The sequence below is a fragment of the Nansenia antarctica genome, assembly GCF_963989245.1.
Source record: "Nansenia antarctica genome assembly, chromosome: 6".
NCBI lineage: Eukaryota > Metazoa > Chordata > Actinopteri > Argentiniformes > Microstomatidae > Nansenia > Nansenia antarctica.
The window spans coordinates 66,119,142-66,135,024 of NC_137676.1; the positions used below are offsets into that span (position 1 = coordinate 66,119,142).

At 43.7% G+C, this 15,883-nt stretch overlaps 2 protein-coding genes across 2 annotated transcripts in view; one reads left to right on the forward strand and one right to left on the reverse strand.

Moving 5' to 3' along the window:
- LOC308161248 (histone H3.2) overlaps positions 1 to 15,883 on the forward strand; it is a gene marked incomplete at its 3' end in the record, with an annotated part of 174,362 nt that overhangs the window by 31,720 nt on the left and 126,759 nt on the right. The gene's annotated exons all lie outside the window — the stretch shown is intronic.
- Positions 1,731 to 15,785, reverse strand: clgn (calmegin). Its single transcript, XM_080535236.1, is given in 16 exon segments — positions 1,731 to 1,861; positions 2,374 to 2,552; positions 2,976 to 3,135; positions 3,603 to 3,719; positions 5,053 to 5,268; positions 7,218 to 7,374; positions 7,645 to 7,758; positions 8,026 to 8,215; positions 11,505 to 11,697; positions 12,074 to 12,155; positions 12,255 to 12,271; positions 12,275 to 12,399; positions 12,590 to 12,648; positions 12,758 to 12,831; positions 13,444 to 13,653; positions 15,723 to 15,785. Coding segments are annotated over 15 exon segments (1,986 nt in total). The 5' UTR covers positions 15,723 to 15,785; the 3' UTR covers positions 1,731 to 1,768.

Consider the following 15,883-nt stretch of genomic DNA (forward strand, 5'->3'; position numbering starts at 1 on the left):
CACATCCTATGAAATAAACTGCCTTGTGTGTAGATGTATAAATTGTATGACTCTGTTGCCTTTTAACACTTTTATTTTAATAAAAATAATTCTTAAGCTTTAGCGTGAGTCTGTGTGTTGTTGGAGACACCACTGCGTTTATGTACTTTGAGGCTAGGACGCCTCACTCAAAGTGTTCCCCCCCCCAGGACACCCTTTAAATATCACCTTGTGTGGTAGGACACAATAGTGAAATAATAAAATGTAATAAATAACTGAAATGTAAGACTGTTTTGTATTAAATATTTTTTTATTTCCAAGAGCAATGTACAATTTGCAAAGTTAACATATGTAAACAGGGAAATCTGCCATTGTTGGGCTAGAAGATCTCCAAAAGCTGGAGAACAATAAAAACAACAACAAAAATAAATGTAACAAAAATCGGCACGCTTTCTTTCCAGGCAAAAGGGAACTCTGCATTCCAGGATCAGAGACTTAGATTTACAGAAAACTCCAGGAGAAGCCCTCCCATATCAGGACTGAGGGGTTCATGCCAACCTTGAACAAATTATCGAGACGCTTGTTCACGAGTATCGGCAAAAGCAGGGGGGGTTTCCATCCACGTCGCTAAAGGAAAATCCAGGCTGAAGCTGGATTTTCCTTTAGCAAAGTTAATGGAATACCCCCCAGAACAGGGCACCTCCAGGTCCTGTGTGTACAGCCTGGCTCCGACACATGCTTCAACCAATCATGGTCTCCAAGATAGCTAATGACCACAGTTAAATCAGGGCTGTTAGCCCCCGACTGAAACAACACACTTTGGCCCCCCAGGACCATAATTACCCACCCCTGGGTTATAAGTAGTTTGCTGAGTGGATCTCCAGATCTATATCTATCAGAGAGGTGTTGATAATATCATCAATTTTACTGCCAGGCTATCCGGATAATGTGGAGGGTTAGCAGATCAGTGAAGCAAACTATTCTAAGATGATGCCCTCGAACAAGCAAACTGTCTGCATCTCTGATCTTGACTCACTATAAGCAAACAGTGGTAAAACTAAACATTAGAAAACAGCTTAAATTCATTGTATTTTCTTTTCTTTTTTTACAGTCATAAAATGAACAAGAGATAAAAGTCTAAAACGAAAATAAATAGGTACATGTTATCAGTGCTGTTTTCTGTTCCTCAGTTTATAATCAGGATAATTTCATAAAAGTTTAAAAAAGAAAATCACAAAATAACTGACATTGTTGACTCCCTTTTTATAAGTTAATTCATAAATTCATAAATGAAAACGTATCATTCTAACGAGGTAACCTTGGAACCTAACATAAGGCGCCTTATTGTCAGAAATATCCTTCTGTTGCTGTGCGATGTGGTGGAACTGATCTAGCTAGTTTTTATTTTATTGTTTATACAGCAACAGGGCCATGGAGGTCTGTGCTCCGAGGGCCCTCATCGGAGTGAAGGGAGACTCGGAGAGAACTGATTGTTACATCAAAAATGCCAACGATAAAGCCAAAACTAAGAACTATATTCAGAAAGGAAGACTGAAAGCTGAGGAGGTGGGGTGGAGGTAGGTGGTGGGGTAGGGGTGGGGGGGTTGAAGGTCAAGAAGGCCTATGAGGGGTGTAGGGGATGAATAAAAGAGGTGAAATGGGGGGGGATTCTTTTTTTTTGGGGGGGGGGAGAGAAGGGTGTAGTGGAAAGGAGAAAAAGAAGGTAGGAGGCATGCAGTGGGGCAAGAGAGAGAGAGAGAGAGGAGAGGCTAGGCATGTGTTCACGTTGTCAGTCTTTCCGTACCCTCCTCTTCCTCACTGCCTGTTTGTTGCCGTTGCCGTTGCCGTCTCCGGTGTGGCCACCCTCATCCGCCTCCTTCATCTGGAAACGAGAGAGAGGAAAGAGTGAGGGATGACAAAACAGACGAGGGAGACATGAGGGTAGAGCGAGCCTCCTAGGGCTGCATCTCAACATAGAAAAGAGTGGCTGCCTCCCCTCAACTTACATTCACATTAACATTTTTGGCATTTAGCAGACGGCTTATTCCAAAGCGGCTTAGAACAACTACATTTGACTAAGTAAGTGAATCATCTATCGACCAGTTTTTAGTAGGAAAAAGTAATCTAAGCTCAATCCAGGGGCCATTGTCAGTCGTCGTGCTAGAAGAAGGACGACTTTTTTCCTTTCTGGAATGCCATTTTTTTTTTCTGGCATTGATCTACACCGACCTGTTAGAGCAGGCTGGGGAAGCCAACCTGAGAGATAAGCAGCCATCTGTCCCGAAATGTCAAAGTTATTTGTGACCGTGTAATATCGGTGTTGTAATATTAAGGGCCCGTCATCTTCAACAGGACAGAGGCACGGTAGCGTTTCCTGACGCAGGAACAACTCACCTCATCATCTGAAACAGCTTCTTTGGTCTTGCTCCCGTCTTCTTCTTCTTCTTCCTCCACCACCACCTCCTCCTCCTCCTCCTCCTCCTCTTCCTCCTCTTGGCTGTCGCCACCCGCCGCTCCGCTCTCCTCCTCCACTGCCTTCGCTTCCGCCGCTTCTACCTTCTCTTCCTCCGCTTCTGAAAGTGTGGGAGTAGGAAAGTATTTAGCTCAGATTCATAATGTACTGTTTGTTGTCCTGCTACTTCCGGATCAATTCAACTCACAATTTAATCAGGGTCGAACCAGCTGAATCTATGCAAGTAGGTGTCAACTCCTTATATTGATTTATTTAAGCTTTATTTACCCGAGTACAAGCATTCATTAGGGTGCCTACTGACAGCTGGCCGGGGACCACAGCTGGAAATTAACCATGTAGGCTTAAGCTTCTCCATTTACTGCACAGTTAATTAATGGGGACTGTCCACAAAATTATTAAACTAATAAACGAAACTAATACTTATTACGTCTACTTCTTTGTCTATACTGCATTTTCATATGTTGAATCCTCCACCAAAATCACCAAAAGAGAAAGAGGAGATCTGTGCTTTTCTCTGTCTGACCTGCTGGTTCTGAGCTCTCTGGCGCTTTGGCCTCCTCTCCTGGGTCCTTCTCCTCCTCCTCCTCCTCTTCCTCTTCTTCATCCTCCTCCTCTTCCTCCTCCTCCTCTACATCTGCACGAGGGGGGTCCACCTTCTTGTACACGTAGTCATCGTCAGATTTCTGTGGGATGCAGAGAGAACCAAACATGAGATTAGGATGATGGGTGCTGAGTAGACAGGTAAAATAAAGGTCATGATGAGGTCATAGCCCATCTGGGAACACCACCACTAGTGTGCCCTTGAATAAGGCACTAAGTTACTCCAGGGAGACTGTCCCTGTAATCTCTAATTGTAAGTCGCTTTTGGTAAAAGCGTCTGCTAAATGGTAAATACGTTAATGTAGGATGTACATTTAAAGGGACGTGTCAACTTCTCATACCACATTCATTATCTCGAGCACCCTATGAGTCTCTTTGCATAATACAGAAGGTAGAAAATCACAGTTTTCACACAAGTAGAAACTGGTAAAGTGCTGGAGATAATGAACAAGAGGTCAAACAAATGTGTCCCTTTAAGGAGAGTCAACGGTCTGCGTGATGTGTGTATGTGTGTAGAATGCGTGCGTGATGTGTGTGTGTGTGTACGTACCTTAGGCCAGCAGAAGAGCACGGCCAGGCCAACCGGCAGGCTCACAGTCAGGATGTAGACCACCCAGAGCCAGGGTCTCTCCTCGGCAGCCAACGTCAACTGAGCAAACACCCCTGGCTGGAGAGACAGGGAGGAGAGAGACAATATGTAGGAGTTCTCTGTGCTGTGTGTGTATTAGTGTTGTCACGATACCAATATTTTACCCTGCGATACTATACCAGCCCAAGTATCACGATACTGAGTAGTATCGCGATACCGCGGCACTTTTGTAACACTTTTTATTTTTATGAACATGCAATGTATTTATACAAGTTACAATAACTTAATGAGTGGTGCATGAATAACATGCATTTAATGCATTACACTGTAACTCTACAGGTAAGTAAAAGTACTGAAACCGATATTTTTGTGAATAACATGTTTATTAATAAGTAGTTTGAAACATCAAACAGACCAACTGGCCTTTTGCAAGAGTATAGCAAAGTAGGTGTGTGTGTGTGTGTGTGTGTGTGTGTGTGTCTGTCTGTGTGTGTGTCTGTCTGTCTGTCTGTCTGTCTGTCTGTCTGTCTTTCTGTGTCTGTATGTCTGTCCGTCTGTCTGTGGGGTCTTTTTCGCGAACTTGAAAAGTAAAAGCAAACACTGGCATATCAAAAATATAGAGGGCTACTTCCAAACTGTAGCTCAAGAGAAAACTCAGTGGTTTTAATTTTCTAGTTAATGCCCACTGAGCTCGCAGGAACCATAGGAACAACGTTTGAGGTTGCTAACCTGTTAGCCGACAAAGCTAACGCGATGGGTAGTCGCGAAAAAGGCTGCGTTCGTCAATTCGCTCTGGAAATCTGACCCGCACTCGCGGAACGCCTCTCGTCCAATCAAACGAATCGGTCGCTCTGTGACGTTGCACCCAGTGTGCGCTCCGGCGCTCTCGGAGCGAATTGACGAACGCAGCCGAAAGTGTTTCTCTCATGACAGTGTCGCGAGCCAGTCTTGTCCTCATTAGCAGAACCAGTGAATTTGGTAATAGAGGTAACACATTGCCCCGCTGGTACCGTGTTCAACACGGTAGTATAGTATTCCACGGTAGTACCGTTGTATAAAGCTTATGGTATAGTAGGCACCGTGACATTTTGGCACCGCGGTATATCGTTGGTACCGGTATATCGTGCAACACTAGTGTGTATATATGCGTGCGTGCGTGTGTGTCTGTGTGTGAGTGTGAGTGTGCATGTGAGTGTGTGTGTGCATGTGAGTGTGTGTGAGTGTGTGTGTGCGTGTGTTCGTGTGCATATATGTGTGTGTGTGTGTGTGTTCGTGTGTGTGCGCGTGTGTTCGTGTGTGTTCGTGTGCATACATGTGTGTGCGAGTGTGTGTTCGTGTGCATACATGTGTGTGTGTGTGTGTGCATGTGTGTGTGTGTGTATATGCATATATGTGTGTGTGTTGCGTCTACCTCGTTGGCGCTGGCCACCAGCTTCTTCAGGCCCCAGCTGTCCGAGGCCCAGCGGTCGGCCACCTCCTTGTGGGACGTGACGATGAAGTTGTCAAAGTAGATGTCGGAGGTCATGGACCAGAGCTCCAGGCCCACCGCCTTGAACGAGGTCATCTGGAACGGGCTCAGGTCCTCGAAGAAGTCCGGGTTAGCAATCTTACGAGGGCTCCACACTCCCTAGGGGGAGGAAAAGGCGGAAGGAATGATTGGTTGATTGTTTGGGATTTAAAACAAACATACAGCATAAAATGTACAGTGGGGGAATTAAGTATTCAACACATCAAATCGCTTTTTATTTTTTATTTTTATGGACTGGAATGTTACAATTTCTTTAGCTGTGTAGTTTTATTGAGTTAATACCAATGTCTGGTCTACATTTCATGTGAATAGCTGCAATGGAAATATGTTGAATTAAAACATTGTTGATGTGTTGAATACTTCCCCCATTGTATCTGGTCCCAGAGGACAGGACATGAAAGTGTTACTAAAAACACCTATTTCCAACGTGGTCCACGATGGTGAAACTAATATCAGCCACGTTCGTGGTTCAAAGTGATCGTTTGATTTTCAAAACAGTCGCCAGTAGAAAGAGACTTCAAGACCAGATTCAACCCAGCACCAATAAGCAGCTCCACATTTCCTGGATGGAGGCAGTTGACTTTTGATCACTCGACACACGTGGCTCGACCACCTTTTTCTAAATCAAGGGCTTTTATCCAAAGCGACTTACAATTAGAGATTACAGGGACAGTCTCCCTGGAGTAACTAGGGGCTAAGTGCCTTACTAGTGGTGGTGTCCGCCCCCCCCCCCCCAGCCCAGGTGGGATTTGAACCAGGGTTCCCACACCTTCTAAAACATCAAATTCAAGCACTTTTCAAGGACTTTCAAGACTCAATTCCCTCAAATTCAAGGACCCAACACGGCATAGTGTGAGACAGATCTAGATGAGAATTTATATAATTGGAACTATCCGCTCACAGACAACAATTAAAAAGAGAGGCTTTTGAATGTAGCGGCTTGAACATGACTAGATGGTCTCTATAATTACATAAAACATTTTTTATAATTTTTTTTTTTTTAGAGAGAGAGAGGGGAATTCAAGCACTTTCAATGACCCATATCTATTTTCAAAAACTTTCAAGGCCTCGATTTTATTTCCTCAAATTAGGGCTGCACGATTAATCGATTTTAAATCGAAATCGCGATTTGAAATGATGCGATTAGCTAATCGCAAAGCCTGCGATTTGCCTGCGATTTTTATTTTATTTTTTTATTTATTTTTTTTGCTATTTAGCAGACGCTTTTAATCCAAAGCGATTTACAATTACGAATTACAGGGACATTCCCCCTGGAGTAACTGAGGGCTAAGTGCCTTACTCAAGGGCACACTAGTAGTGGTGAGGTTTCAGGCGGGATTTGAACTCACACAACCTTCCGATCACAAGTCCAACTCACTAGACCACCACTACCTGTATGGGATACGTCATACAGCGCGTCGGATTCAACGTCGATGAACGTCAACGTCAATGAACGTCAACAATGAACGTCAACAATGAACGTGAACGTCAATGAACGTCAACGTCAATGAACGCACACCAACAAATTAAGCTTTCCTAGATGGTTGTGTGAAACAAACCACCTGAGTCAGGTTAGTAATGCTCCATCACATGTTTTAATCTGAAGCTTGATTTTAAAGCAACCCAACTTTAAAGCAACCCAATGTAAGTTTAGTTCTTTCACTCGTAGCTCGGGCTGTGGGGGTGCTAGAGGAGGGAGCCTCTAAGTCCCCTGAAGACGTACAAACAAACTGCACGTTGATACGACCTTCCTAGCCGGAGATATGGCCACACTTTACAAATTTTTTTTAAAATTTTTTTTTTTTGCTATTTAAAAAAAAAAAAAAACGCAAATTAATCGCAATCGCGATATCTGTCCAAATAATCGCAATTCGAATTTTTTCCCCAAATCGTGCAGCCCTACCTCAAATTCAAACTTTCAAGGATTTCAAGGACCCGTGGGAACCCTGTTGAACTCATGACCTTCTGATCACCAGTCCAACTCTATCAACTATCCCCTAGGCGACGACTAGCCCAGCCTATGACAGGGTCCATGTTGTAGTCTCTACCTGGAAGTTGTTGTTCTCCACCAGAGGGGCCTTCCACTTGCCCCTGTACTGGGGGTTGTTGACCTGGGGAGGTTTCCACTCCCCGCACCCAGGGGCTGTCTCACACGCTGGGTTAGGGACCTGAGGGGCCTCCCACTCTCCATCCATCTCCTCATCCCTGGACATGAGAGAGAGAGAGAGAGAGAGAGAGAGAGAGAGAGAGAAGAGACGGAGAGAAAGGATACCCATCTTTATTCCCAAAACACATGAAGGGTTTTACCTCCCTAAACACAGTCTATGTTTTCATTAGGGACTCATGATCGAGAGAGAGAGAGAGAGAGAGAGAGAGAGAGAGAGAGAGAGAGAGAGAGAGAGAGAGAGAGAGAGAGAGAGAGAGAGAGAGAGAGAGAGAGAGAGAGAGAGAGAGAGAGAAAGGGTGCGTGTTTACCAGTCGCTTGGTTTCTCTGCACTGGGGTCAGCAATAAACTCTAGCTCCTCGTCCAGCCAGCCCTCCGGCTTCACAGCATCAGGGTCCTCCATCTTAGCAGGTGCCTCCTCATCCCTGGACACAGACACAGACAGACAGACAGACAGACAGACAGACAGACAGACAGACAGACAGACAGACAGACAGACAGACACACACACACACACACACACACACACACACACACACGTCAGGAATAGAAAGAGAGTTTAGTTTAAACTTTGGGATATGGAGAATCATCTTAAGCTTTGATACAATGATTCCTGTGGTAATAAACTATTAGTTAGTGTAATAAACTATGAGTTAGTGTTAGTGTTGGCTTCTGAGTGGCCGTTCCCTCACCAGTCCTCAGGTTTCATGGCTTCAGGGTCGGGGATCTTGGCCCTCTCGTCCCAGTCCTCGGGTTTGGAGTCTTTGGGGTCGTCGATCTCCCTCGCCGGGTTAACGGGCGGGACCACGTCGTGCAGGAGGCTCCCCCGGCTCACACTCGATTGGTCGATGAAGAGCTCGTAGCTGTTGTCGGGGTTCAGCACTGAGAGAGAGAGAGAGAGGAGGATGATGGGACGGTCAGTTATTGTACATCAGCATCAAACTCTTAGAAAGGCAACAAAAACGCTTGATAATTCTGCGTATTGTATACAGTTATCCAAGTTAACAAAAAAAACCACCATCCTCAGAACTGTAATAAATACTGTATTCTACAGTTTTTTCACACCTTTACACCGTCCTAAAAATACACATTACGAGGGCCATCTTTGCTCCATATGTTTAATATACACTGAAAAGCCTATGTGGTGTCAGCTATACAGCCTTCTCCACTGCCCATGTTTGCTAGCAAAGGGGCGAAGTTATCTGGAAAGCTAGTGACTTTGACGTAGGTTGCTGGTGCTATACTGGCAAAAGCAAATACAAACAAATATCTCTCCCTCACTCCTGTGTGTGTGTGTGTGTGTGTGTGTGTGTGTGTGTGTGTGTGAGAAGCACCCCTGTTCCCTCAACTAAGACAAAAAAACAATCCTCTGCCTCCCTCCCTGACTATCCTCAGCGCTGGCAGGGGCGTATTACATATTGTGAATAGGAAAAACATAATCAACATAAATCTTAGTTTGGCAGGTTAATAAATAATGCAGCCAATATGTTATGAAGGTGTTGAAAAGCACACCGTGGGCATTTTAAAATCCTCCAAGTTACCGTATCACCGCCCAACCCGACTATATATACATTTACTTTTCAAAAGGGAGAAAAGGAACATAATGGAACAGTTCTTGAGTAGATTATGGGGACAAAAATTCACTTCATTCATGTTTTAATTCTTTTTCCCCCCCAGAAATCTTTTAGCAGTTTTCATAACAAAACAATGTCAAAAAGAGGCTCTGAATGCTGATGAGGCAACAATCGATCTCTCAATAATGACCTGAAATGATCTCATTGACACCTCTTTCCTCAGGTTGTCAGACACCAATAGAAAAAAGAAAAAAGAAAAATCCAAAGCCTAGAATCAATACTTCGACATTGACAGCTCTCTGATGTCTGCACAAATTACACTGCAGAGTACACCTCGCTTGTACCATTACTATTGAAACCAGCATGTCCACAAATACTATAAAATAAAAGCTGAGAATCTCTACTTTAACATAGTAATTGTTTGATTTCAAGCATGGAACCAAACTGCTTTGAAAAAACACCAATTACACTCCTTTTTATATGATTTTGGAACATCACGCTGCTGCATTATCGGAGAAATATGTACCGATCAGGGTTTCCGTTAACCGGTAATTACCGGTCTTTGTCCGGTAAAATTTATTGAAGTCCGACAAAATGAAAACTCGTCGGACATTTATGTCCGGTGAAAATAATTCCCTCTAAGCACAATTTGAATACAATTCGCTAAAGTTCACATTCTGATTCCTTCTATTTTAAAAAAGACGAATATATAGGCTATGTATTTCTTTTATTATGATATGATTTGACACCGGCATGATGATGACTCCTAATGTGTAGGCTGCCTATGCAAAACAGCGGTTGTTTCCGGTGTGCGCTATAACTCGTGCACAATCGAGTCGAGGCAGAGAGGAGGATAGCGATGTTTCTCTCTGTGATAGTGTGATTATGCAAGCCTTTTCTGAAAGGGATGAGAACCCGATTGTTTCAGCTTCTCCCAGGGAGAAAGTGGTAGAGTTACCATCCTCCCCGAGTCCTACCATACCATCCGCTGACAGCCTATCTCTCCCGGTAACCGGCGAGCGATTGCGTGTCGCTCAAGTAGCTGATCAGTCATTAAACAAATGTTTTTTACATGCAGCTAGTGAGGAATCTGAAATAGGGGGCAACGTAGTTTATTTCCTTAACGATGGGATATTAATGCGTAAATGGTCTCCTCCTAATGCAAATGGTTGTGAGTGGAATACTGTAAAACAAGTGGTTGTGCCTGTGGGTTATAGACAACAGGTGTTATCTGTAGCACATGAGAGCCAGTGGTCAGGACATTTAGGTATAACTAAAACTTATCAGCTGATATTGAAACATTTCTTTTGGCCCGGACTGAAGGCGGATGTTGCCAAGCACTGCCGCTGTTGCCATACTTGTCAGATGGCGGGTAAGCCTAATCAATCCATTCCACCCGCACCATTGCATCCCATTCCTGCTATAGGGGAGCCATTTGAACGTGTAATAATTGATTGTGTTGGACCTTTGCCTAGGACTAAAAGTGGAAGTCAGTATTTGCTCACTACTATGTGCGCTGCTACTCGTTTTCCCGAAGCTGTTCGGTTGCGTAACATATCAGCTAAACGAAATGCGTTCCCAACCAGCGAGACCTGGTTATAGAAATGACGTTGTTTTATTGATAAAAAAAAGGGTCAAACTGGAAAGAGAAAATAGAAAACTCACATTAATCCCAAACAATTTAACAAACTTCAGTTAACGTAATGTGGAGTCCGTTCATTGATCGATGCTGTCTGTTCAGTTCCCAGAGGCGCCCGTTCAGCGCTGGACATATAGCGCGCATGCGAATCATGTTATATTATTATATATTATATAGCTCGCATCTAATCGTATCGGATGAGAAATAGACATTAAATGGCATATATAGGCCGCTACACAACAGTAATCACCGTTCACCGCGACAAACAGCTATATTAGATTTGGAGAAAAAAAATATATAATTTTGAAAAAAATTATTTTTATTATATTTTAATATGTCCGGAATATATCACGTTTGTCCGGTAAATCGAAATCTTCCCGGACACGATGTCCGGCGGCAATTTTTTCTAACGGAAACCCTGGTACCGATACAGATATTTCATATCAGCCGCTAACATTGGTGCTCCAATATATCTATCAGGCTCTTATAAAGACAACGTCTTTGGGTCTTAGAAGACAGCTATATACAGTGATTCCCACAGCATGTTAATACTTTGGGGGGCCCCCAAAGTATAATGGCTCCCCCCAAAGTATAATTCACCAGTTTGTATATAGTTAAAATAAAGTTATCCGGTGATTGACGATCAGATACCAGTGTGGAGTTTTCTGTCTTAAATTTGATATAGATCATGTTCTTTGTTGGTTTGTGAGGATGTTCATACACACTTGGTAAGATGTGTGTGTGAAAGAAGACCACAAAAAACAGCAGTGACTGCTCTCAGCTGTTTAACACTTAAAGACCTAGACACCATCACCAGTTGTAGGTTGTCTGAAGTGCAGTGTTACTACAAAAATTCACTAGAATGCAGGAATTGAGAAAAAAGTCGTTCCCCCAAAGTATATTTCATTTCTGCGGGAATCACTGATATAACTCAGTATTATCATCATCCTTCTCTCACCCAAGGTGAAGAGGTGCGTCTTCTTGTCGGTGTAGAACTTCTTGAGGTCGACGTCGGCCCTCTTGGCGTGTTTCTCCTCCAGGTCGTTGTTCAAGGGGTTCTTGTGCCTGAAGATGAAGTGGAGCTTGAAGTCCTCGCCACACTTGTCAGGCCCGAACATGATGGTGTAGGGTGTCCTGTCGTTAAACTGCTCCTGAGATATCAACAACATGTAATAAGGATGAATTTTTATTCGCAACCCCACTTTCCATTTGTAAGACCTGCATAGTAGCAGTGGTGGTCTAGTGGATAGTGAGTTGGACTTGTGATCAGAAGGTTTGTGATCATGAGTTCAAATCCCACCTGGAATCACCACTAGTGTGCTCTTGAGCCCTAAATTACTGCAGGGAGACTGTCCCTGTAATCTCTAATTGTGAGTCTGCTAAATGGTAAAAAAAATAATGAAAAGAAAAGTAAATATTGTGTGGTGACACTCAGGTGGAAGAAGTTCTCTAAGCAATACCACTGTTGTTGTGAGTGTCAATTTATGAAACTGTAAATTGTTTTATGTTTTGAAAACTGCAACATACCAAATCCAAATCGTCTGTGTCTGACAGTAGTTTGATGTAAGCTCCGCCACAGTCGATCCCATCCTGGAAGTTCACCTCATACCTAAGGTTCATGAAAACATGTCAACCATTTCCAGGACCTTGTATAAAGGTTTATACACACCTCTGTATATATGGACGTCCAAAGGAGGCGTGATATCGCCGTATTTGTAGGTATGGCTAGTCCTGGAAGACAAAGGGTTTGTCCAGCAGGGCGGCGATAGCGTGGTGCTTGGCCCGGGATTTGAGCACCAAACCCTGGTCACCTGGAACCTTGTTCTCCTTCAGCTGCTCCACTGACCATTTACCTGGGGAGAGAGGACAGGGACAGGTGTTTGAGTGGTGCGCACAGACGCCAGCGCCCGCCCGCCCACACACACACACACACACACACACACACACACACACACACACACACACAAGGACACAAGGACACAGACAGACAGACAGACACACACACACACACACACACAAAAGTATCATAACAAAACCACTGACCATCATATTTAGCAATTTCATCATCCGCATCCTCCTTCATTGTTTTGGACTGCTGCCATCTACAGGAAGGTTGGGCAAAGTTACTCACATTAACCACTCCACTGACAGTCCAATAGACTGATTTTATGTTATCACGATCTATATTGGCAACTCAATCACACAGGTTACCTGTCCAGTGAACCATCGTCAAACGTATCCGAGAAGTACACTTCTCCAGTTGGAACCGGCGTCTTGTATGTTACCTGTGTGTTTCCATCAGTGAAAGAGGTTAGAATCTCATGGAGATTAGCAGCTCGCTAATCAAGGCATGTAAACCCCATAGTGTAGCATACCGCTGTAGATTGAAGACCCATTTCTTCAGGCTACACCTTAACTGTCCTTCCTGAGACATCTACATCCCCTCTACAGTTTCTCTACTGTTAATCTAAAATCTAATAAAGTAATTTTAAAAAAATCGAATTTCTTCCTTCTTCTAGCATTATGATTGCCAATGGCCCCTGGCCCTGAGTGTGGATTACTTTTTCCTGATATGACTGGTGGATAGATAATTCACTTACTTAGACAAATGTATTTTGTTGTAAGTCGCTTTGGATAAAAGGTGTCTGCTAAATGCCAAAAATATAAAATGTGAATGTAAATGTATACACAGAAGGAACTGGCTGAGGTCTGAAGCCAGGGACGTGGTGTTGATGAGGTTTGGAGATAATGCTGGAGGGATAGGGTTGGGTCAGGGTGTCATCACTTTGGGATAAGGCTTGGGTGAAGGTCTAGATAGGGGGTGAGTAGGTTGGGAGACGGAGACACACAGGGTCAGTCCCCTTCCTGATTGGTCAGCTCTTGACCCGCTGACTGACCTGAAAAGAGACGTTGGCGTTGGCGTCCGCCTCCGCCTCGCCAGCGTCAGAGTCAGATTCAGGAGCCTCCGCTCCAGGTTCAGCCTCCGCGGACTCGTCCTCCAGCGTGGCGTCCTCCTCGTCCTCCAGCTCCGGCTCGTCTTCCTGAGCCACAGACAGCGCCAGGGAGGAGAGCAGCAGCACACACACCCAGCTCCACCGCAACTTCATCTGGGGAGAGGGAGAGAGACAAGAGGGTCAGAGACAGGGAGGGAAGGAGAGGGCCAGAGAGGGGAAGGGAGAGAAATAGATATAGGGCTGGTACCATGGATGTAGATTAAGACTAGACTAAAAAGCAGGAGGCGGCGTCTGTGGGGCAGGGGGTAGAGCCGGCGTCTAATGATTGCAATAATAATATTCCAATAATGATTGGAATAAGGCGCTATATAAGTGTACCATTAACCATTTTAAAAGCATCCACGATGGAGATTGTCCATTGCAAATGTGATTTGGAGAGAAAGGCTGATGGCGGTAGGGCGGTTTGATTACGTTTGTGAAGAGTGCGGAATTTACTATTTTGATGAAGTTCTACTTGGGGAGGGGAAATGCTGTAATAATGCATTACTGGAAATTACAGTGCATTTTTTTTATGTTTGCGTAAATGAAATATTAGGCTAATTAATATTTAATTCAGAGTACAATCAAACTGTCACTGACAAGTTTGACTGAACAGCAAATCAATATGCACTGAACAATGTGAAATTGTAATTTGGCATACTAACTGTGGAAATATAATTTTAAATAAATAAATATGATAATTATTTAAAATACATAAATGTTGCCCTATCAATTGAGATCATTTCAGGTTTGAGATATTGATGTTTGCCTCATCAGCAGTAAGAGCATCTTCTTGCCATTGTTTTCTTATAAAAAAAACTGTGCTAAAAAGTAATTCTCAAAATGTATACTATATACGTATATGTGAATTTTGCCTCCCATAATTCACCTAACCCAAAAATGCAGTGTCCAGCGTCAAACCTTTCACACTACCCCTAGTAATGCAGCTGTGTCACATCTGATGAGAGATGGACAGCTTTTACAATAGAAGGCGTCCTAAATTGTCCAGGTTCCCTTTGTGAGGACAAACAAAGAAATGCAACTATTAAGAACTCATGAAACCAAACCAAACCTGTATATGACGCCTGTCAATGACCAGGCATGACACCTCGATAATCACAGCAAGAAAACAAGAAATATGACTTTTACAACATTGATCAGGCCTCATCTGGTGATGTGGGGCCTGATAATTATTCATGTCACCGAGGTAAAGATGGAGAAAGGAAGACGTTGCCGACAGTGCTACTCCACTTGAGCAGTTCAGCCAGGGCTGTAATCTTGCGTCAACATTTTGGATTTGGTCAGAAAAGGCCTGGGGGGGATTAAACGGTGAGAGTGACTTGATGAATGTCAACTGGGGTGGGTAGTAGGAGTCGCCGACAAGACATGGAGTCATTTGCCCCCAGCCAGCTACAGTTCCCAAGGGATGTCGATTTTCTCGCTCACTGAGGTAAAAAAGGACGTAAATTAGCCTCCAGCTGGGAAACAGGCTATGTGACTACGAGAACATTCTGTCGTGTATTAACGAGACACCAGCAAACCAACATAGCTTTCCTGTCACCTAAATAGCTAACTTTAGCCAACGACGATATCCCATCATTTATATTTAAAAAAAAATATTTTTTTATTTTTTACACCTGACACGAATGTTGCTGAGCAAGCAAAGCAGACGGACATGTAAAATAGCATTCTTTCACCTCAGAAGAATTGCCAAGATTAGATCAATCCTTTCTTTTGAAGATGCTGAGGTAAAGTGCTATATAAATACAGTTATTATTATTATTATTATGTATGCGAACGGGTTTGCAAGCTACTCAAACACGACCCGCTCCCGGGACGTCCTTATCAGCCCGGGTCTGGATGAACCATGGCGCCAATCAATCGCGCCTTTCGCCTGACAGACGCCTAACTAACATTAGCAATGCAAATATGAATGCGAAGACAACATGGGAATAACTTGACCTTAATTCTAAAATTAAGCACCAGAAGAAGAGCAGAGTCAGAGTGAGTAGCGAAGACGCTAGCTTGGCTAGTTAATAATAACACTGCATGATCAAGTGCTGTGCTAGCAACTACTAGCTAGCTAGCTCGCTTTTTATGCTAAGCTAACACAATGATGATGATGTGCGGTTGTCAGTGTCAACTGTCAAGAGGAATGAATGAATGAATGTAAGCAAACACACCTTTTACAGTTGGTAAAATAATCGAAATGGGTTCGTTCTTTTCCCCGGTTATGCACTCAAACGACCTTCTATTCAATAATTAAGGGTTAGAGAGGCCTGAAGACGCGGGCAGGAGAAGCTGCTTGAAGACCCTCGGTCGACGACAGGCGAAGCACCAACGT